At 42.2% G+C, this 24,328-nt stretch overlaps 2 protein-coding genes across 2 annotated transcripts in view; both read left to right on the forward strand.

Annotated features, from left to right (window-relative positions):
* Window positions 1–24,328, forward strand: part of Erich1 (glutamate-rich 1) — a gene marked incomplete at its 5' end in the record, with an annotated part of 52,793,804 nt that overhangs the window by 44,306,445 nt on the left and 8,463,031 nt on the right.
* Window positions 1–24,328, forward strand: part of Adam32 (ADAM metallopeptidase domain 32) — a 109,831-nt gene that overhangs the window by 25,004 nt on the left and 60,499 nt on the right. For both annotated transcript variants that reach the window (XM_087588716.1, NM_001170582.1), the window contains 5 exon segments: window positions 1,214–1,285; window positions 1,483–1,649; window positions 14,375–14,456; window positions 14,976–15,112; window positions 23,868–24,045. In XM_087588716.1, coding sequence (XP_087444842.1) covers window positions 1,214–1,285; window positions 1,483–1,649; window positions 14,375–14,456; window positions 14,976–15,112; window positions 23,868–24,045 — 636 coding nt within the window.

Raw genomic sequence — 24,328 nt, forward strand, 5'->3', positions numbered from 1 at the left:
TATAATAATAATAATAATGATAATCTAAGAAACATTAAAAAAAAGTTTCAAAACGTTGATGTACTTTGATGTCCTCTTTAAATATTTTGTGTGAATGCATGATGACCCAGGCTAGAGGGAACTGGAACATTCCAGTCTTCTCGGCTCCCATCATAAACGGCGCAGCGTAACAATCGGCTAACCGAAAACCAAATAGCTGAGATCACCTCATTACGAGACAGTTCCAGCAAGGCCGAAGGGCAAGAGGGCGGGCTACGAAGTCCAGAGGATGCTCAGTCCTATAATGTTTTGCTGGCAGCAGTGGCTGGTACACCTACCTGCATGTCCGGCAGTAAAACATAGGCGTTCGCTGCTGCCCCTCCCCCACTCCATTGTTTCCTGATAGGAAACAACGATGTCTCTAAATCCTTGACCCCCAACTTAGTTAAGGCTTTACTGCTGTGAACAGACACCACGACCAAGGCAACTCTTATAAAGGACAACATTTAATTGCGGCTGGCTTACAGGTTCAGAGGTTCAGCCCTTTATCAATCAAGGCGGGAACATGGCAGCATCCAGGCAGGCATGGTGCAGGAGGAGCTAAGAAATCTGCATCTCCATCTTAAGGCTGCTAGCATATACAAACCATGACAACTTCCATAAACAAAAAATTATATGGCTTTTAATAAATGTCTTTTCCAGGTTTTGGTCTGATGGCACACATTTGACTGTCACCCTGTGACAATGTTAGCTGTCCTAGTCTTAGCATTGTAGAGTTTGCTAGGAATCCAGAATTGAGGTCTGAGGTAAGAATATTTGAGGGAGAACAGGTTGATTTATTAGACTTCTGGGAAAAGCCAGAGGAGGCATTTAAAATGATGGGGCCTACAAGATATCATCTGGGCCAATACATACTCAACATTTGTGTGTGTGTGTGTGTGTGTGTGTGTGTGTGTGTGTGTGTGTGTGTGTGTGTGAAAGAGAGAGAGAGAGAGAGAGAGAGAGAGAGAGAGAGAGAGAGAGAGAGAAAACGAGTGAGGGTATGTGTTTTTGTGAATGTGAATGTTTATGTGTGTGTACAAGTGTGTTTTGTAATAGTCCCACATTGGGAATTGTGTATCTTATTTGAAATACTGAATTTTACATCATCATCAAACTCCAGACAGTAGATATAAGTACCAAAACCATCATACAAAAATAGTCTTTTAACTATAAAATTGTCTCTGTCTTTTAGTATGATTACTTGGGCTCTGACAGCATGATTGTAACTAATAAAGTCATTGAAATCATCAGCCTTGTAAATTCGGTAAGTATTTTCCTTCGTACACCAGAAGTTTTCATCTTGAAATGATCTTTTGTGCTAACTTGATGTGACATTTATGAGTAATTAAGTCATTCATATAAACAGAATGTAGATTTGTGAAAAATTCAGAATATTTTTTGGGTTAGGGCGTTATAAAATCAGAGAGGTTAACTGTGTATATTGATTTCTTCTGCCTTTAGGTGTTTGAACAATTCAAGGTTACTATTGTGTTGTCCTCATTGGAGTTATGGTCAGATAAAAATAAGATTCCAACAGTTGGTGAAGCAGACGAATTATTGCGTAGATTTTCAGAATGGAAGCAATCTTATCTCACCCTAAGACCTCATGATGTTGCGTATCTATTCATGTAAGGATGTTTGATACTCTATAAAGAAAACAAAAGGCGAGTGTTATAGCTTAATCCAGGGAGCTGTTTTTCATTTGTGATCACGCACGTGCTTTATTCGTGCTTTCTAACCGCCAGGCAGTGAAAACCATTTGTGAATAACATTTGTTTCTAAGCTTTATTGATCTTTTATAAAACACAGAGCTCTACCCATTCTTCATCATCTGACTCTTGAGAGCCTGGGCTCTGTCACAGCGGAGCCCGGTGGTTCTCAAACACCAAGGCAGAGCATGACTCATGCAGTAAAGTCTATGTGTTGACTATACGTTGGCAAAGGCCAATGTGAAGTTGTTCATACGTGCTTATATAAATGGAAACCCTCCATTATTTTAAAATGTTTGAAGATGTTACATGGCCGCTATGCATTTATAGTTGTTCATAGGAGAATTGCTAGCAATATACAACGGATGTCTTCATATGTAAGTATTCACCTCCAAATATATGCAACTCAACTGATTTTGATAGAGTGTAGGGATACAATTTGATTTTTAGCTTTACAATTTCAGAGGTTCAGTCCATTATCACCACTGGGGGAAGCTTGGAAGAACACAGGCAGACACGGGGCTGGAGAAGGAGCCGAGAGTTCTCCATCCTGAGGAGGGGGAGGAGAGGGAGGGGAAGGGTGAGAGGGACAGAGGGGGAGGGGGGAAGGAGGAGAAAAGGGGGAAAGGGGGTAGAGAGAGAGAGGGAGAGAGGGGGGAAAAGGGAGAGGGGGAAAGACACTGGGCCTGGCTTGAATTTTTGAAACCTCAAAGCCCACCCAATGACACACTTTCTCCAACAGGGCCACACCCCCCAATCCTTCTAATCCCTTCAATAGTTCCACTCCCTGGTGACTAACCATTCAAGTACATGAGCCTACAAGGGCCATTCTTACTCAAGCCACCACAAATGCTAAACTATTCCTATTTTTTGTTATTGGCCTTTTGAAAGATTTTTGGAATCATAAATATAATTACCTAAACTCATTCCTCACATGCATGGGCTTTACTTTCTTTTGCAAGTTTTCACCTCACAGATACACGCATAGAGGATGATCTCCAGGTTCTCCCTCACCGCACCCCTTCAGCTCCATTACCATTGCCAACGTTCTGCGTTGAGTGGCACTTTTTACAATTTATGAGACGATAACGACATTAACCGAAGTGCCTGGCTTACATTAGGGTTTGTTCTGTGTTGTATGAACTCATTACTAATCATTGGCAAGTTAATAATAAGGCGTCCTAATTTTTCACTTATTTATTGGCTTGTGTGTATGTATGTGCACGTGCATATGTGTGTGTGTGTGTAGATGTATGCTACCATGTCCGTGAGAAGGACAGTGCTTTCCTTATGTCATGTGGGTTCCTGGGAGCTCAGGTGATCAGGTATGAAGCAAGTGCTTTTAGTCCACTGAGCCATCCCATGGCCCCAGTGTTTTCCGATTTTTTTTTTGCATGAAAAATTATGGCATCTGAGTGTTACAAGCTTTATTTCTTTGACTGGTTTACTGAGTCCTAAGGCTACTAAGACTGTAGTGAGCAAAAGTCAGGATAACCTTATGGTATTCTTGATCTGCAAGGAAAAACTTTGACTTCCTAAGATTAGGGAAAATATTCACAATGGAGTTGGTGGAAAAGCCACTTAGCCTTTTAAAGTAAGTTTTAGAAATCATGGCTACATGTCAACTTTTACTGAATGACTTTTCTTTGGAATGTGTCAATGGTTTTCGATTTCCAGACGACTGACGCTGCCTTGGGTGGTTGAGTCGGCTTCGTTAATGTTCTAGTGCATCTTTTTGCTTTCTGCACAGGATTCATTCTGTTTCTAAAATGATGGGACTTTTCAACTAATGTTTACTTTTTCTTTCCGTCTTCTAGGTGGTATTCTATTCTGAGTTCATAATTTTCAGATTCTCTTCATAATCCTAACTGGCTAGTTAAAATAAAAAAAAATCATTGAGGATCATTTATCTGTTTCTCAGTGACAGTGACTGGAATTTGGCTATAGACAACGGGTTAATCACAGTCATGTTTCACAGTCGGCTCTCACCATTGCTTTGCGTATGGCCTTTTAAGACATGTGTTCATGACAAATCCATGAACTATTATCTACTTTTACTAAAGAATTCAGAGTCCCCTCCTCTAACCCTACCCCAACCCTCACTCCCACACTCTACCCCCCTGGTCATGCTCTCTGGCATTTATGTGAGACTGAATTTTGTTCTCTCTCTCTCTCTCTCTCTCTCTCTCTCCCTCCCTCCCTCCCTCCCTCCCTCCCTCTCCCTCCCTCCCTCCCTCCCTCCCTCTCTCTCTCTCTCTGAGTCTGAGAGCTTCTGTTCTTTTCCTTCTTGTCAGACTTGTGGATCACAGCAGCTGCTCAGGTGTTCTGTCTTCTAGGGTTTCGTGTTCTGGGGTAACTTCTGAGCGCCAAGATATCCTAGCTTTGTTTGCTCTGGTCTTCTCAGCTACCCTGTCAATCCTTTTCTAAGGTGGCTCCAGGTCCATCCGTTTGCACGGTACTCTTGCTTAGCTTCATTTAGCTCTACTCTGTTTTTTTTTTTTTTTTTTTTTTTTTTTTTGTTATTTATTTCCCGTGTTTGTTATTATAGTCTGTGCTTCATTGGTTGTTTTTCTAGTTCTTTGAACACAACGTTAGGCTGTTGATTGGAGATTTTTAAATTTTATTTTATGTGCCTGTGACTACTCTGCCTTTTTATCCCATTTACATAGAATGTCTCTGTTCTCAGTCTGTATTCTAGAAACGAAGTGAGGTTCCTGTGGGTACCATAGAGTTGGGTGTTGTATTTTGATCCAGTCAGTCACTGCCTTAATTTTGAGAATGGGAGCCATTCACATTTAAGGCAATTTCCGGTGAATGAAGCCTAACTTTGTGGGTAAGTAGTTTTTCTCTAATTATGTGTGCTTTGATGCCTTGCTTACTTTTTCAGTTTGTATGTTAAACATTTTTGCTTTGCGGTGACCGGAAAGCCTTCAAAATTCATCCTTTGATTCCAGCAAGCAGTTTTGAAACAATGGCTACTTAGCATCAAGGAAAAAGTAGAAGGATAACAGAAAAATAGAGAAAATCCCTTGGCACTTGTACTGTTTCTCCCCCACCTCTAACCTGTAATCCCCCTTTACTCTTCCCATGTTGTTTAGCTCTTGACATATTTACTAGCTCTCCAAGTTATGTGGAACAGGTTTGTGTCCTGTGTTTATGGTAGCACAGAGCTTTGAATTGATTGGATGCTCACTCTTATCTGCGACTCCTATTCACGCTGATGTTTCCTTCTTACTCACTTGGCATCTTGGTCATTTAGCTGAAAACATTCCCTTTGGCATTTCTTGTAGGGCATGTTTGTTGTTAGTGAGCTCCCCTAGCTTTTGCGTGCCAGTCTTTACTTCTGATCTCTACAGCATAACTTTGCCAGGTATAGTATTTATGATTCACAACAGCTCCCTCCTCCGCACTGTGGATATGTGATGTCACCCTGTCTTAGATATGAGATGTCACCCTGTCTTAGATATGTGATGTCACCCTGTCTTAGATATGCGATGTCACCCTGTCTTAGATATGAGATGTCAACCTGTCTTAGATATGTGATGTCACCCGGTCTTAGATATGCGATGTCACCCTGTCTTACCCTGTAAGGCTTCTCTCTGCTGGAGAAGTTACCTGTCAGCAGAAAGGGAGCCTTCATTTGTTGTTGTTTTGAGAACCATCTCTTAGTCTTCACTCTTTGAAAACCATCGATCTGTATCGTAGGAAAGAGCTGGTTGCATGAATCTGACTAATAATGTGACTTCTAGCCTAGGTTTTTTCTGTCTCAGTTTGAAATTATTTTTTTTTTAAATATTACCTTTTTGAATAAGCTTTTACTCTCTTGAAGTTCTCAAGGCCCCTTGAGACCCATTACTCATACTACTTATATTTTCAATGCTGTCAAGAATTCCCCAAAGTTTCCTTTTGTTCTCTTCCATGCGTTTTAAAAATACCAGGCTTGGTACTAAGAACATTTCTTTTGTTTGAAGAAATTTTCCCTAAGTTTCCTTCATTGCTTTTGCTTGTTCTCCCCAATTATTTCAAAATAGAATGGTGCTGTTTACTTCTTCTACTTAATCTTCTCTGCAATCTGTTGTACTCTGACTTATTATAATTTGTAATTTCAAGGATTTTAATTTGATCTTAGAAAATGTAATGCTTCTGTTAAGACTCTCTGACAGAATACTGACTTGTTTGTGGAATTTTATGGGATTTCCTTAAGAACTATTTTAAATTAGTTGAGGGCCTGTACAATTGAGTCCATTGGCAAGACTGTGCTCCTTGAAAAGTCTCAACACTTGTCCATAGATGATGATATATTTTGAAAAACTTGTGTTTCTTCCCATCTGTCTGACCTGGGTTGTTGATGCCTGCCCTTCCAGCAGCTCTGAGAAGGCTGCATCCTTATTCTTCCTGAATGTTTGTCCATGGCCGCCATCTCCTCTCTAGGCATTGCTGTATGCCTAGGGCTTTTCCGGTTTGCAGTTGGTGTATTGACATTCCTTTGTCTCCACTGAAGCTGTTTATTACTGCTTTGGGGCAGGGGCAGGAGTTTTCTCTGACTAGGACTCTGTTGACACCATTCCTCTGCAGACTAATAGCATCCTATTAGTACTTATTGATCCCTAGGTGCTAGCCTGTGAAGAGTGGCCTTCCTCTTACTGTCGGGCAGAACTGAGAGTCATGGCACTGCCCTGTGGTTTGTTGCCTATGATGTGGAGAGCAAATGACGTGCCACAGAGGACACCAAGAAGCTCTAGTCTTAAATGGCATCAGCTGACGTAAGGGGAGGGTCTGTTTACTACCAGTGGGCTCTTGACTTTGCCCTCTGTGGTACTGCCTCTGAGAAGTAGGACAAGACAGTGGTTAAAGCTGTCATGTTAAAGATGCATAATACAAGCCACTGTGGGGAAGAAGATCAGAGACAAGCCAACGCAAAAGCACTGAGATAGAGACATAAAGATGTACTCCAAATGTGAAATAGACAGAGAGAATCAGATGACAGATTTAAGCCACTACCATCAGTCACATTAAATATATTTGGGTTAAATAGAAGGATTTGAAGACAGAAACTGTAGTTTGTCAGTCACTTTTCTATTGCTGTGATAAGACACCATAACCAAGGCAAGTTATATGTATTTGATTGGGCTTTTTGTTCTAGAGGGATGGAGTTCACGATGGTAAATGGAAGGCATGGGGACTGGAACAGCTAAGGGCTTACATCTCAAACTGCGAATAGGAGGTAGAGGGCACTCTGGGAATGGTCTGAGTCTTTTGAAACCTCAAAGCTCCCTGTAGTCCAGTAACATGCATTTTTTTTTTTTTTGGCAAGGCCACACCTTCTAGTCCTAATCCCCAAACAGCTACCAAATAAGGAACCTAGTATTTGAGTGCCCAAGACTTAATGGGGAGCATCTCATGTAAGCCACCTCATATAGCATAAGATTGAAAAAGTAAGAACTTGTCGCAGTCTGTGTGTATAAAGCACATGTTGGGGTTTAAATCTCAGCCTGCACCCAGACAAAGTACACCAAGCCAACATGGTTCCACGTGGTTTAATGAGAGAAGAAGAGTAGAAGTGGGGAGGAACAAAGGCCGGCCATGAACACGAGGTAGAATGGGAGGGGATAGGGAAAGAAGGGACAAAGGGGAGGGGACAAGAGAACAGAAAAGAGAAAGAGGAAGAGAGAGCAAGGAGGAGAGGATGGGGCAAGCAGCCCCCTTTATAGTCAGGCATACCTGGCTGTTGCCAGGCAACTGTGGGGCGGAGTATACTTGGCTGTTGCCAGGTAGCTGTGGGGGTGGAGCTTAGACAGAATACCAACAACATAGTTTGAGAGAAAGCAAAATGATGAAAATCATGTGCTTTAGTCATAAGAAGCTGGGGCAGCTATGCTCCCAGGTGAAGACCCCAGAGAAAAGAATTCTACTGAGGCCCGTGTCAAATAATAATGACAGGTGAATACCTTGTGTTGGGGTTTAAATCTCGGCTCGCGTCCAGACAGAACACACCAAACCAACATGGTTCCACATGGAAAGGTTTAATGAGAGAAGAAGAGTAGAAGAGGAGAGGAATATAGGCTGGCCATGAGCACGTGGAGGGAAGGGGGTGGGGTGGGGAGAGAAGGGACAGGGACAAAGAGGGCATGAAAGCAGAGAGGAGTAAGAGAAGAGCAAGAGAAAGAGGAGGGGGCAAGCAGCCCCTTTTATAGGCAGGCACAGCTGGCTGACTGTGCTGTTGCCAGGCAACTGTGGGGCGGAGCATACCTGGCTGTTGCCAGGTGTGGGGGGAGCTTAGACAGAATACCAGCACCTTGTGTGCATGGGCGTTTATGACACTCATTACAGAACCTTACAGTCCACAGAGTTAAAACTCACAAGAAAGAAGAGGAAACGAAGTTAAAATCCGCCGCGCATTTGAAACATGACTCGTAACTAACTAGAACTAACCGACACTTACAGAACGTTACAGACACTTGAGCAAAATGCACGTGCATAGTGACCATTTTGGATATAACAAATATCCAAACATTGAAAAAAAATCTCATTACTAATATATATCCTTTAGCCACAGAATCGGCTTAAAAGCAGTGAGAGATCTTTTTTTTTTTTCCAGTTTCTTCTAATATTTGGAATGAAAACATACGGCATGTGACTCAAAGTTAGAAAGTATTCAGAGGCAAACAATACATAGAGCTCACGCTAACGTTTGTAGAAGGCAAGCGGTGACTCGGGGTTGGTAGCACGTATTGTTCCTGTAGAGGACCTGAGTTAGGCTTTCAGCACCGTGGCTTACAGCGGTGGCTCTCCAGTTCTTTGGGATCCAGTGCCATCTTCTGGCTTCCATAGGTACCTGAGCTCACTGTGCATACCCATATAGATGCAGAAACACAATTAAAAATGAAAAGCGTAAAAAAAAATGTGAGCTGTAGATAAGATAGTGGTTGCAGGAAATTTTGTAGTACCAAAATGAATGTCCGTATTAGAATGGAAGAAATATCTCATTATATCTTATGCCACGTTCGTTCAGTGGATATCCCTGGGGCGCGCAATCTTTTTCTGAAGGGAAATGGAGGAGCAGTGAGTGGACCTGGGGGAGAGGGGAGATGGGGGATAGCTGGGAGGAGTGGAAGGAGGGGAAACTGTGGTTGGTTGGGATGTATTGTATGAGAAAAGAATAAAGAAAAAAATGGAAAAAAAAAAGACACCCCTTCCCACCCCAGCAAGTTAAGCATAAACATTGAAGATAAAAAACAGAGGTTAGCAAAAAAAAAAAAAAAAAAAAAAAAAAAAAAGCAGAAAATTAATAAAATGAAAATAAGTATTTGGGGTTAAAAAACCCCAAAAACCTGACAAGTCTTTACCCAGATACATTAAGAAAAGAGATTCTAACTCACAGGTACCAGGAATGAAACTCCAGTTTGAACAAGACTCTGGCCCTTTAGTGGAAATCAACAAATTTCCCCAGTTGCTGCTCAACTGAGAGGGAACAGCTCAGCCTCTAGTCCTGTGTCTAGGGGAAAACAGGACAAGAAACCACCCACACAAGTCCAGAGCTCTTCTCTCAAAAGGGGACAAGAGATGGTTTGTTCTGGAGACAGTTAAGACTCTACCATGGCTTGGGAACACAGATTCGGGTTCCCAGGTTCTAATGTAACAATTTGGTGAAGTTTTTTCAGAACAAAGAAAATCTATGTCAAGGCACCTTTTCAAGACCTTGGTGGGCTTATCAGGTGGCTGGACTACAGCAGAGGCGGGAGCGCATCTTAGCTATTGGCCTTAGGTGCAGACCAAACTCATTGTCCCTTTGGGTAGGTGGGAGCCGGGGGTCTGTTTATACGTTCTACAATGCACTTGCCTACTAGTCACGGCGATGTGAGGCCATATGCAGACCTAGGTAATAAACGGGGCTAAAATTGACCCAGGAGAATTTGTCTCTGGACTTCCACCATTCCAGTCTCTACATTTGAGTGTCCATCAAGTTTCATAGTCATTGCTTCTGCTGAGGACCGTTTTGGTGTGTGTAACTGGGAGCCACATATTATTCATTATTTACTTTGCATCTCAATCACAGCTTCCCCTCCCTCCTCTACCTCTCAACCCCTCCCTCTCCTCGATCCCCCCCCCCACTTACCCCTCCTCTCTTTCTCCTCAGAAAAGGGGAGGCCTCCCATGGATATCAACCACCCTTGGCATATTGAGTTGCAGTAATAGTACGTGCATCGTACTCTAGAGGCTAGACAAGGGATCCAAAGGCAGGCAATGTAGTCAGAGATAGCCCCTGTTCCCAATTGAGGAGTCCCTCATGAAGGCTCAGATGTACAACTGTTAACGTATGTGCAGATTGCCTAGGTCCTTCCCACGCATGCTCTCTGGTTATCAGTTCAGTCTCTATAGGCCGCTATGGGCCCAGGCTAGTTGGTTCTGTAGGTGTCCTTGACCCCTCTGGCTCTTTCAATCTTTCCTCCCCACCTCGGGCAGGATTTCCCAAGCTCCACCTAATGTGGCTGTGGGTACCAGCATCTGTTTCCATCAGTTACTGAGTGAAGCCTCTTTGGTTACAGTTTGCTAGGCTCCTATCTACAAGGATAGCAGAACGTCACGGATTGTGTCAGGGGTAGGCTCCCTCTCATGGCCTGGGTCTCAAGCTGGGCTAGTCATTGGTTGGGCCTTCCCTCAAATTCTGTGCCACCTTTACCCCAAGCACATCTTAGAGGCAGGACAAATTGTGGGGATGCAGTTTCATGGCTGGGTTGGTGTCCCAATCCCTCCATTGGAAGTATTGCCCAGAGTCACCCTTACAGATTCCTCAGTTTTCATTGTCCTAGGTTTCTGACTCATCCCACACATGCTCCCATCCAGCTATCTCTCCCAGTATCTCCCTCTCCATCATCCTCCCACCTCATCTTTCTGCTCCCAACCCCACCCCCCGACCCCCTGCCCCAACCCAGTCTCCTTCTCTGGGCACATGGGACTTGGGGAGCTATCCTGGAGCAAGAGCGAGATTGGGATATGCCCCAAATCCCCAAAATCTGATCCTGAGAGGACCACTCTCTCCCTGTTCTCAGCCTACATGCTCCTGTGCACAACCTCTGCTTCCCCCACACCTCTGAAAACGTAGTCTTTGACCAGATTACAGGTTCAACTTCCTCTCTCCTGATAAGAACCTGTCCATCAGGTTCTTGGAGTTCTTCTTCATGCAAACGAGGCACATCCTAGCACCTCAGAGCCAGCTAATAAAGTAGGCCCGCCCTGAAAACTCCTACCCAACTCTCCAAGATCTATACAGCCCTGTACACCCGAGTAAAGTTGAGTTGTCTCATCGAAGCTGTTGCCAGAAGCCATTCTGATGTTCTCACACCCTCCTGAACCCTGCCCCCTCCTCTGCTCTCCTCACCCTCCTGACAACCTTAGAGGAAGTTGAAGCTGACACCCCTAGTTCACCCATCCCTCTGATGTCTAATCAATTCTTCCTTCTCAGATTCAAGCATGCCCCCCTTGGGCCCTCCTTGTTACTTGGCTTCTTTGGGCCAGTGGATTGTAGCCTGGTTATCCTGTACTTTATGACTAATGTCCACTTATGAGTGAGTGCATGCCAGATGTGTCTTTCTGGGTCTGATACATCTCACTCAAGATGATTTTTTTTCTAGTTCCATCCATTTGCCTGCAAATTTCATGATGTCATTGTTTTTAGTGGCTGAGTAGTACTGCATTGTGTAAATGGACCACATTTTCTTTATCCATTGTTTGGTTGATGGACACCTAGATTGTCTCCAGTTTCTGGATATTATGAATAAGGCTGCTATGAACATAGTGGAGCATGTGTCCTTGTTGTATGTCGGAGCATCTTGTGGGTATATGCCCAAGAGGGGTATAGCTGGGTCCTCAGGTAGTACTATGTCCAGTTTTCTGAGGAACCTCCAGACTGATTTCCAGAATGGTTGCACCAGTCTGCAATCCCACCAACAATGGAGGAGTGTTCCTCTTTCTCCACATCCTCTCCAGCATCTGCTGTCATCTGAGGTTTTGATCTTAGCCATTCTCACTGGTGTGAGGTGGAATTTCAGGGTTGTTTTGGTTTGCATTTCCCTGATGACCAAGGACTTTGAACATTTCTTTAGATGCCTCTCAGCCATTTGAGATTTCCCTGTTGAGAATCCCTCTTTCACCAAGAATGTAGCTCAAATCTATAACCCTTATATATTCTTTTTTTCTTCACTTGGCAGTTCCTTCCTCTTTATGGTTTTTAATAATGTGAAAAATATTTTCTTTTTAATAAGATTACATTTTTAATGAAAAAACCCGGGGGGAGTTCCATCTAAAGCTCAGGAAGCATATATGTCATATAACACAAGGTAACACAAACACAGGTAAAACATGTGAACAGTCCTGCGTTTTGTTAACAAGTTTACACTAGCTATGGGTCAATGGCGTAAGTCATTGTAACAGGCCCCTTGACACCGCTTCCAACAGAAAGCATTTACTGCTCCTTCTAGCTCACGAGGCATCCACAGTAGGAGAAAAGATTTTGCCTGCTCTGTAGAGCCTGGATGATGGCTACCATCCAGGATGAAGTACCACCTGGAGCAGTTCATGTCTTGAGCAATAGGAACCTTTGGATAAACTTGCAGAAGCAGAAACGAGGCAAGGGGCAAGGAGATAACTGACATCCTGATTAGACCTGTCTGTACATGTTTCCTCTTTTTAAGATTTAAATTCAGAAGCTCAATATCTTAGTCAGGGTTCCTATTCCTGCACAAAACATCATGACCAAGAAGCAAGTTGGGGAGGAAAGGGTTTATTCAGCTTACACTTCCACATTATTGCCAAAGGAAGTCAGGACTGGAGCTCAAGCAGGTCAGGAAGCAGGAGCTGATGCAGAGGCCATGGAGGGATGTTACTTACTGGCTCGCTTCCCCTGGCTTGCTCAGCTAGCCCTCTTATAGAAACCACCTTGATCACTAATTGAGAAAATGCCTTACAGCTGGATCTCATGTTGGCATTTCCTCAAGAACGATAATTCCAGCTTGTGTCAAGTTGACACACAAAACCAGCCAGTACAGAGATGTTGCTCAGATAGGATTGATGGGATATTGAGAAGCAGGATGTAACTTAGTTGTGATGCACTTGCTTGGCATCTGTGAGGCTGGCAATCTTCAGCACTACATAACCCGATAGGGTGCCTCTGGGGCAGGGCACCCTTGATGGCTTCATGTGCCGTGAGTCTGGCATGATGAATTGCCCCAGTCTGTGCTTGTCTTAGGAAGTCTTTGGCTTCATTTCCGATAGTTAGGTTTGGGGGTGCAGCATAAGGTTAGGTTTGGGGGTATAGCATTATTGGTTGGGAATTTATTTTCTTTGATTACTTGTTCTCTCTTGACCTGTTTGTAATATTTCTGGCAAGAAGCTCAGCATTGCTGTGACAGATTCCTTTATATGTAAACTGGCATTTCCTCCTGCTTTTAAAGACCTCCCCCTCCCCCTTCCCTCTCCCTCCCCTCCCCTTCCCTTTCTCTCCCCCTCTTCCTTCCCCTTCTCCTCTCCCTCTCCCTCTCCCTCATGTTTTTGCCTTGCACTTTTGATAGTTTGACTTAATGTACATGCCTCAGGAGTGTACAATTTAAGAATCCTTTGAACATCCTGGATCTGAGCGTCGGTATCTTGGCAGGGGAGTCCAGTCATTCAACATCGTGACACAGTGAAGAAAGGGCTTGCTGTGCACACCTGAGGACCTGGGTTTGAGCCCAGCACCCATGTGGAGAGCCAAATGAAGTTACACTTGTCATCTCAGTACCAGGGAGGCAGGCATCCTCCCGTGTGTGTGTGTGTGTGTGTGTGTGTGTGTGTGTGTGTCTACATTCTTGGATCACGTGCTTAATCTTCCCACCCCAACCTCCCGTTCTAAAGCAAGGCTTGTTGTTGTTATATTTCATTTTTGTGCTGGGCTGCAGGCTTGACTGGTTGAACAAAGCCCCTCCTAGCTCACAGCTTAACCCCACCCCCCAGGGAGGTGAGAGGATATCCGGTTTGCTCTTAGCTTGAATAAAGCCATGCGTGTCTGTATTCTGCAAGACCTCTGCCACAGCCTCACTGCATTCTGGCCGTAGCCCCAGACACTTTAGCAGAATAGCATCTCATCTCCCCCTTTTCATTTCCCTCCTTTTTTTTTTTCCTTTGTGGATTGAAATTTGCTGAGCACTTCCCCTCAGACACCTGAGAGTGGGGTCACTTAAGTCAAGCTCCTAAAGGACAATGCTTTTATGACCCTTCTTTCTTAAAACTGAGTGAAAAACAAACAAAACAAACAAAAAAAAAGGCAGGCCAAGAAGCAACAAAGTCATTTCTCGGAATGCACTGCCACATTCTGTATGAGAAAGTGACACATTGTAATTCACACAGCAATTTTTGGTGGCTTGGGTGACCTGCAAGGACAGTGGAGACACAGGTGCTTTGTGTGCTCTGAGGCTTAAGCTCATTTAGCCCAGTTTAGCGGAGAATCTTCAAAGTCTTTCAAACCAATCAGGGATGTACAAGTTTAACCCTCCGAGCCTCCACTTTCTCGAGAGTTGGACTTTTCTGAATAAAACCCCTAATTTTCCAAGATTGCCCCACAGGCTAGGCTGTTTCACTAGGGTTAATTACAAACGTGTTTATATGTTTAGTTATAACGAGCAGCCAAATTACATGGGAGCAACGTACCCTGGGAAGATGTGTACCGCCCCCTACTCTGCAGGAATCACGATGGTACGTACTTATTCCACCCTTAAAAAGGACAGGAGATCTAGTCACTGAGATAGTGGAGGAGGTACAGTGGTTACAAAGTTTATTGGCCAGTCCTGGATGAGATCCCAGGACTGAGCAGGTAACAGAGGACATAGGGGGGAAATCAGTGTGGAGACACAGTTGCGGGGGGCAGTGTCCTTTTTACGGATCATTTAACTTTTAGAAACTTGGATAGTCTTGAAGATTAGCAAAGTGGAGGGATGTATGTAGAATGTATGTAAGTATTTATATTAAGACACCATCCCTTTGCAATTAAGAGGGATAGATCTAGGAAAAAGGCACTGGAAGAGAAGAGAATTGAAAAATGGAAAAGGACCAGAGTTTGCCTCTGACTGGACGCTTCTACTTCAGTGCCTTTCCCAAGAGGAAGTCCAGGTTTTCACCCATCCAAGGAATCATGAAGTGTTTGCTCCAACATAAAAAAACGTTCCAACTTGGAAAAGTACTTTTATCATTCAACGGTGTCTTCTCTTTTGGTAGTATCCCAAGGACATGACCTTGGAGGCCTTTTCGGTCATCCTCACCCAGATGCTGGGGCTCAGTCTGGGAATATCATATGACAATCCGGAGAAATGTCGCTGCTCGGAAAAAGTCTGCATCATGAATCCCAGGGCAATGTAAGTTCTTGGTTTGTCAGTTACGGTTACTTTGTGTCAACCGAAATGTAAGGAGATCAAGACCCTGGTAAAGTAAATGCCTGCAAGTCAAATACGGCAGCAGTAGAACTCGAGGGACACCATTAAAGATCTCGGTCAAAGCAGACATGCTCACTGTGCAATACCTGGGTAGAGGAATGTGCCTAAGATCCAAACTTTATGATGGCTCCCAGCAAAAATCCTTTATCTATCTATCTATCTATCTATCTATCTATCTATCTATCTATCTATCTATCTATCTATCACCTATCTATCTATCTATCTATCATCTATCTATCTATCTATCTATCTATCTATCTATCTATCTATCTATCTATCTATCATCTATCTATCTATCTACCTATCTATCACCTATCTATCTATCACCTATCTATCTATCACCCATCTATCTATCTATCACCTATCTATCTATCTATCACCTATCTATCTATCTATCTATCTATCTATCTATCTATCTATCTACATATATCCACAGAGTTCACGAAGCCTGGATGACTGTATATAATATCAATACCATCAATGATCCATAGGCACCTTAAACCAAAGAGTCAACATAGGCATTTCCTCGTTCTTTTTTTTTCTCTTCTTTTCTTTTCTTTTTTTCGGAGCTGGGGACCGAACCCAGGGCCTTGCGCTTGCTAGGCAAGCGCTCTACCACCAGGCTATATCCCCAACCCCATTTCCTTGTTCTTTAATTTGTACAATGACCCTGGGAGGTCGGTGGGCATTAGCGTCCCTCTTGTCTATACAAGAGAACGGAGGCATAAAGAACACTCACTCTCCTCAGGTGTCTAAGTTACTTTCCTATTGCTGTGATTAGCTACCATGACCAAGGCCATCTACAGAAGAACGAGTTTATTGGGGGCTTATAATTTCGAAGGGTCACAGTGTGTGACTGTCATGGCAGCGAACATGGCAGCAGGCAGGTCCGATGCCGGCACAGCAGCTAGGACCTTACATCTGATCCATAAGCAGGAGGCAGAGAGAACGAACTAGGAATGGTTTGCACTTTTGAAGCCTGCCCACAGTGACACGCCTCCCCCAACAAGGGCACACCTAATCTTTCCCAGATAGGTTCCACCAACTGGGGACCGAGTATTCCAATACATGAGCCCATGGGAGGCATTCCGATTCAAAGATTCACAACAGGGTTGATATCAGCTGAGAAGTTTGCCTGCCTGGCTCTGAGGCCATGACTTTATTTTTTTTTAAACTACTCTGCATCTTACTTTTATATGTAAGACAGTTAATATTTCAGAATTAGATTATATCAAGTTCAAGAAGAGAACATTAGTATTTATACTAGCTTTCATCCTTAGACTTCAATGATTCTTCCCAATATAATTTTGATTATTTAACTCATTTAAAAGGGAGATGTTCACTTTAATGATTAGCGTATGAATCACATGTGGTAGCCGATGCCAGTGAAATCCAAGCATTTGGAAGACAGAGGCAGGAAGAGTCTCATGAGTCCCAGGCCAGCAAAGGCTGTGTAGAAAGAACCCATCCCAAAGGTGGGGCATGGAGAGAGAGAGAGAGAGAGAGAGAGAGAGAGAGAGAGAGAGAGAGAGAGAGAGAGAAAGACAGACAGACAGACAGACAGGAAGAATGAGAAAGGAAGAAGAGAAAGGATAAGGAGAAAAGAGAAAGGAAACACACACACACACACACACACACACACACACACACACACAACACACACCAAAAATCAAACAGAGTAATTTTTTTTTTCTGGCCAACTGCTCCTAGCCAAGAGGCTGCCTGGAGTGCGGCTGATGTAGCCAGTGAGACTCCACAGGAGAAACCTGATTTTCCCTTTGCCAGTGGCTATCAGTGGCCGATACCTTCTTGATTATGGTGGTGGGGCTTTGTGCCTTGTTTCTCTTTTCAGTGCTGGGATCTTGTCTCAATTGGACCTGTGCAGGTCTTGTTTATGCCACCACAGTCTGTGGGAGTTCATATGAGCATCAGTCCTATTGTGTCTGTGGAAAACAGTTTCTCCAGAGTCACCTGCCACATCTGCTCTTAGAATCTGAGCGCCTTCCTTTCTGCCCTAAGGGAAGGGGTTTGATGAAGGCCTCCCATTTAGGACTGAGTAGTCCATGGTCTCTCATCCCCAGCAGATTGTCCAGCTGTGGGTGTTAATTCCCCTTTACTAAAAAAGGAAGCATCTCTGATGTGGGATTGAGAGAGAGAGAGAGAGAGAGAGAGAGAGAGAGAGAGAGAGAGAGAGAATTTTCTTTGAATCCTGTAATTTTATTGAAAGAGTTTATCAGTCCTAAACATTTTCTGCTGGGATCTGTGAAGTCATTTACCTACAGACTCTTGTCATCCATAAAGAACATAGTTTGATGTTTTCCTTTCCTACTTTTGTTCTTTTTTTATTATTCTCTTTTCATTTAAAAATATTTTATTTTAAATGATGTGGAGGCTGGAAGCCAGAGTATTTGGACGTCCATGGAGGTGAATCACACACAGTGGTAAAATTTCTGATATAGACTCTGGGAACTTAACTCGGGTCTTCATGTTCTCCTAACTACCAAACCATCCCTCTAGTCCCCTCTTTTTCTTTCTGTTTTTTGAGGCAGGGTCTCATCATGCAGCACTGACTGGCTTGGAGCTCACTATGTAGACCAGGCTAGTCCTGACTCATAGAGATCTTCTGCCTCCTGAGTACGGTGGTTAAAGTCATGTGTCACCAGATCCTCTTATTTCTTCTTCCTTGTTGTTCTGGCTAAGACTTCAAACATTATGTTGAATAAAAGCAGAAGAAATGGGAACACTTGTTCTGGATCTGGCAAGAAAAAGTCCCAGTATTTTCCATTTAGAAGAACGTTGACCTAGGTTTGTCTTGCATAGTCTTTCTTATGTCGAGGTATGCTCCAACTGTTCCTAATTTCTTCAGGATATTTATCATAAAGATGTTTTGCTTTTATTGAAATGGTCATGTGACTTCTGCCCACGATTCTAATTTTAAGGTGCTTTATATTTATTGACATGATTATATAGAGTTAATCTTGCATTCCTGGGATTGAGCCAATTTAATTGTGACCTGCTGTCTTCTGAATATGTTTTTGAATTCTGTTTTTTAAGTATTTTGTAGGGAAATTTTGCATCTCTGTTTATCGGAGAAATTGTTTTGCCTGTTATACTATTATACAGTTTTGGTCGGAGCGGGGTAAGGTTGGTTTTATAGAATGAGTATGTTCCTTCTCTATTTTGAGGAACCATTTAAAATCTATCTTGGCTTTAGAGAATATAGCAGGGAGTATATTTGGTTCTGGGATTTTGTTTATACGGACACTTGATTACACTCATTGTCTGTTATAGGTTTATATAAATTGTTAGATCTTCTGGTTTTAATTTTGGTAAATCATATGCGTAAGAAATGTATATTTCTTCTAAATTTTCTGTAACGATCTTCTGGTTTTTTGGGGTCTGTTTTTGTAATTCTCTTTTAGTCTCTAACTTTATTAGCTTGATTTTTCTCTTTTATTTTGTCAGTTTGGATAAAAGCTTGCCAATCTTAATATTTTTCAAAAAACCAGTTATCTCTTTCATTACTTTTTTATTCGATTTTTTTATTTACATTTCAAATGTTATCCCCTTTCCCGGTTTCCCAACCACAAACCCCCCATCCCATCTCTCCCTCCCCCTTCTTCTATGAGGGTGCTCCTCCACCCATCCACCCACCCCTTCCCAGCTCCTTGCCCTGACACTCCCCTACACTGGGGCGGGGGAGGGGTGTTGAGCCTTGACAGCACCAAGGGCTTCTCCACCCATTGGTGCCCAACGAGGCCATCCTCTGTTACATATGCACCTGGAACCCATGGGTATATCCATGTGTACACTTTGGATTGGTGGTTTAGTCCCTGGGAGCTCTGGTTGGTTGGTATTGTTGTTCTGATGGGTTGCAAACCCCTTCAGCTCCTTCAATCCTTTCTCTAATCTTCAATCCCCATTCTCAGTCCAATGGCTGGCTGCTAGCATTCACCTCTGTATTTGTCAGGCTCTGGCAGAGTCTCTCAGAAGACAGATATCAGGCACCTGTCAGCATGCACTTTTTGGCATCAGCAATATTGTCTGGGTTTGGTGGGTGTACACACACACACACACACACACACACACACACACACACACACACACACACACATATATATGTATATATATGCTAGATCCCCAGGTGGGGCAGGCAGGCTCTGAATAGGCCATTCCTTCAGTCTTTGCTCCAAACTTTGTCTCCATATCTCCTCCTATAAATATTTTTGTTCCTCCTTCTAAGAAGGACTGAGGCATCCACACCTTGGTCCTCCTTCTTCTTGAGTCTCATGTGGTCTGTGGATTGTATCTTGGGTAATCTGAGCTTTTGGGCTAATATCCACTTATCAGTGAATACATACCATCTGTAATTTTTTGTGATTGGGTTACTTCACTCAGGATGATATATTCTAGTTCATTCCATCTGCCTATGAATTTCATGAAGTCATTGTTTTTAATAGCTGAGTAGGTACTCTATTGTATAAATATACCACATTTTCTGTATCCATTCCTCTGTTGAGGGACATCTGGGTTCTTTCCAGCTCTTGGCTATTATAAATAAGGCTGCTAGGGACATAGTAGAGCATGTGTCCTGGTTATATGTTGGAATATCTTTTGGGTATATGCCCAAGAGTGGTATAGCTGGGTCTTTAGGTAGAACTATGTCCAATTTTCTGAGGAACCTCCAGACTGATTTCCAGAGTAATTGTATCAGTGTGCAATCCCACTAACAATGGAAGAGTGTTCCTCTTTGTCCACATCCTTGACAGCATCTGCTGTCACCTGAGTTTTTGATCTTAGCTATTCTGACTGGTGTGTGGTGGAATCTCAGAGTTGTTTTGACTTGCATTTCCCTGAGGACTAAGGATGTTGAACATTTCTTTAGATGCTTCTCAGTCATTTGATATTCCTCAGGAGAGAATTCTCTGTTTAGTTCTGTACCCCATTTTTAAATAGGGTTATTTGACTCTCTGGAGTCTTAACTTTTTCAGTTCTTTGTATATTTTGGATATTAGCTCTATATCAGATGTAGGATTGGTAAAGATCTTTTCCCAATCTGTTGGTTACCATTTTGTCCTAATGACAGTATCCTTTGCCTTACAGAAGCTTTGCAGTTTTTTGAGGTCCCATTTGTCGATTCTTGATCTTAGAGCATAAGCCATTGATGTTTTGTTCAGGAAAATTTCCCCAGTGCCCATTTGTTCAATGTTCTTCCCCACTTTTTCTTCTGTTAATTTGAGTGTATCTGGTTTTATGTGGAGGTCCTTGATCCACTTGGACTTGTGCTTTGTACAGGGTGATAAGAATGGATTGATTTTCATTCTTCTATATGCTGACCTCCAGTTGAACCAGCACCATTTGTTGAAAATGCTATCCGTTTTCCACTGGATGGTTTTGGCTCCTTTGTCAAAGATCAAGTGACCATAGGTGTGTGGGCTCATTTCTGGGTCTTCAATTCTGTTCCTTCGATCTACCTCCCTGTCTTTGTACCAATACCATACAGTTTTGTTTGTTTGTTTTTATCACTATTGCTCTGTAGTACAGCTTGAGGTCAGGAAGGGTGATTCCCCCAGAAGTTCTTTTATTGTTGAGGATAGTTTTCACTATCCTGGGTTTTTTGTAATTCCAAATTGCTCTTTCTAACTCAATGAAGAATTGATTAGGAATTTTGATGGGGATTGCGTCGAATCTGTAGATTGCTTTTGGCAAGATGGCCATTTTTACTGTATTAATCCTGCCAATCCACGAGCATGGGAAATCTTTCCATCTTCTGAGGTCTTCTTCAATTTTTTTCTTCAGAGACTTGAAGTTCTTATCATACAGATTTTTCACTTGATTGGTTAGAGTCACAATGAGGTATTTTATATAATTTGTGTCTATTGTGAAGGGTGTCGTTTCCCTAATTTCTTTCTCAGCCTGTTTATCCTTTGAGTAGAGGAAGACTATTGATTTGTTAAGTTTATGCCCAGACACTTTGCTGAAGTTGTTTATCAGGTTTAGGAGTTCTCTGGTGGAACTTTTGGGGTCCCATAACTATATTATCATATCATCTCCAAATAGTGATATTTTGACTTATTCCTTTCCAATTTGTATCCTTTTGACCTTCTTTTGTTGTCTGATTGCTCTGACTAGGACTTTGAATACTATATTGAATAAGTAGGGAGAGAGTGGGCAGCCTTGTCTAGTCCCTGATTTTAGTGGGATTGTCTCAAGTTTCTCTCCTTTTAGTTTGATGTTGGCTACTGGTTGGCTGTATATGGCTTCTATTATGTTTAGTTATGGGCCTTGAATTGCTGATCTTCCCAAGACTTTTAACATGAAGGGGTGCTAATTTTCTCAAATGCTTTCTCAGCATCTAATGAGATGATCATGTGCTTTCTTTCTTTGAGTTTGTTTATATAGTGGATTACATTGATGGATTTCCATATATTGAACCATTCCTGCATCCCTGGGATGAAGCCTACTTGATAATGATGGATGATTGTTTTAATGTGTTCTTAGATTCAGTTTGTGAGAATTTTATTAAGTATTTTTGCATTGATATTCATAAGGGAATTTGGTCTGAAGTTTTCTTTCTTCGTTGGATCTGTGTGGTTTAAGTATAATGGTAAGCGTGGTTCGTAGAAGGAATTGGATAGTGTTCCTTTTGTTTCTATTTTGTGGAATAGTTTGGACAGTATTGGTATTAGGTCTTCTATAAAGGTCTGATAGAATTCTGCACTAAACTCCTCTCATCCTGGGCTTTTTTTGGTTGGGAGACTTTTAATGACTGCCTTTATTTCTTCAGGAGCTATGGGACTGCTTAGATGGTTTATCTGATCCTGATTTAACTCTGGCACCTGGTATATGTCTAGAAAATTGTTCATTTCATCCAGATTTTCCAGTTTTGTTGAGTATAGGCTTTTGTAGTAGGATCTGTTAATTTTTTTGAATTTCCTGTTTCTGTTGTTATGTCTCCCTTTTCATTTGTTTCTTTTTTTGTTTCACTTTGAATCTTTTTTTTTTCTTTTTTTCGGAGCTGGGGATAGAACCCAGGGCCTTGCACTTGCTACCACTGAGCTAAATCTTCAACCCCTGAATCTTTTTTTTTTTAAATTTTTTTATTTACATTTCAAATGTTATTCCCTTTCCCAGTTTCCTGGACATAAGTCCCCTACCCCATCCCCTTCCCCTTCTTCTATGAGGGTGTTCCCCTCCTCATCCACCTCTCCTTCCCTCTCCCTCCCTTTTCATTTCTGAATTTGTTAATTTGGATACTGTCTCTGTGCCCTCTGGTTAGTCTGGCTAAGAGTTTATCTATCTTGTTGATTTTTCTCAGAGATCCAGCTCTTGTCTTTTTTTTTTTTTTTTTTTTTTTTTTTTTTATTCTTGGTATAGTTCTTTTTGTTTCTACTTGGTTGATTTCAGCCCTGAGTTTGATACATCTACTCCTCTTGGATGTATTTGCTTCTTTTTGTTCTAGAACTTTCAGGTGTGCTGTCAAACTGCTAGTGTATGCTCTCTCCAGTTTCTTTTTGGAGGCACTCAGAGCTATGAGTTTTCCTCTTAGCACTGGTTTCATTATTCCCATAAGTTTGGGTATGTTGTGTTTTCATTTTCATTAAATTCTAAAAAGTCTTTAATTTCTTTATTTCTCCATTGACCAAGTTACCATTGAGTAGAGAGAGCATTGTTCAGCTTCCACATGTATGTGGAATTTCTGTCATTATTGTTGTTATTGAACACCAATCTTAGTCCATGTTGATCTGGTTGGATTCATAAGATTATTACAATCTTCTTGTATCTGTGAAGCCTATTTTGTGACCAATAATATGGTTAATTTTGGAGAAGGTACCATGAGGTGCTGAGAAGAAGGTATATTCTTTTGTTGTAGGATGAAATGTTCTATAGATATCCGTTTGGTTCATATTTTCTGTTATTTTTCACTGTGTCTCTGTTTAGTTTCTGCTTCCATGATCTGTCCATTCATGATAGTAGGGTGTTGAAGTCTCCCACTTTTATTATGTGAGGTGCAACGTGTGCTTTGAGTTTTAGTAAGGTTTCTTTTATGAATGTAGGTGCACTTGCATTTGGAGCATAGATATTTAGGACTGAGAGTTCATCTTGGTGGATGTTTCTTTCGATAAATATGAAATGCCCTTCCTTATCTTTTTTTGATAACTTTTGATTGAAAGTTGATTTTATTTGACATTAGTATGGATACTCCAGCTTGTTTCTCGGGACCATTTGTTTGGAAGATTGTTTTCCAGCCTTTTACTCTGAGGTAGTGTCTGTCTTTGTCACTGAGGTGTGTTTCCCAGTAAAATTCTGGGTCCTTTTATACCTATCCAATCTCTTAGTCTATGTCTTTTTATTGGGCAGTTGAATCCATTGATGTTGAGAGAGATTAGGGACCAATAATTGTTGTTTCCTGCTGTTTTTATTGTTAGAGGTGGAATTATGTTTGTGTAGCTATCTTCTTTTGGGTTAGTTGAAATTAGATTAGTTTCTTGCTTTTTCTAGTAACAAAATGTATTGTGGTGAATAAAATCACATGACCTCCCCAAGAATGATTACAGTAATGAGCACTTATTTGGGGTATTTGCTATCATCAATCAATATCACAAAGCTAACACATAATATGGAGTTATGCTTTGAGATGTAGACTGCTGACGACAGTATACGAATTCCTTTTTAGGCAATATACAGGTGTGAAAACATTTAGCAACTGCAGTTCGAATGACTTTGAACGTTTTAAATTGAACGAGGGTGCCAAATGTCTGCAGAATAAGCCAGAGATGCAAAGGAGTCCAAGAGCAGTCTGTGGAAATGGCAAAGTGGAAGGTGACGAAATTTGTGACTGTGGCAGCCAACAAGTGAGTGTGCCATCTTGGGAAATTTCTAACCAATTCACTCACCGCTTTAGCTCTCCTCCTCCTCCTCTTCCTCCTCCTCCTCCTCTTCCTCCTCCTCCTTCTCCTTCTCCTCCTCCTCCTCCTCCTCCTCTTCCTCCTCCTCCTCCTCCTCCTCCTCCTCTTCCTCCTCCTCCTCCTCCTCCTCCTCCTCCTCCTCCTCCTCCTCCTCCTCCTCCTCTTCTTCTTCTTCTTCTTCTTCTTCTTCTTCTTCTTCTTCTTCTTCTTCTTCTTCTTCTTCTTCTTC

This window comes from Rattus norvegicus, chromosome 16 (assembly GCF_021556685.1).
Source record: "Rattus norvegicus strain SHRSP/BbbUtx chromosome 16, alternate assembly SHRSP_T2T, whole genome shotgun sequence".
Classification (NCBI taxonomy): Eukaryota; Metazoa; Chordata; class Mammalia; order Rodentia; family Muridae; genus Rattus; species Rattus norvegicus.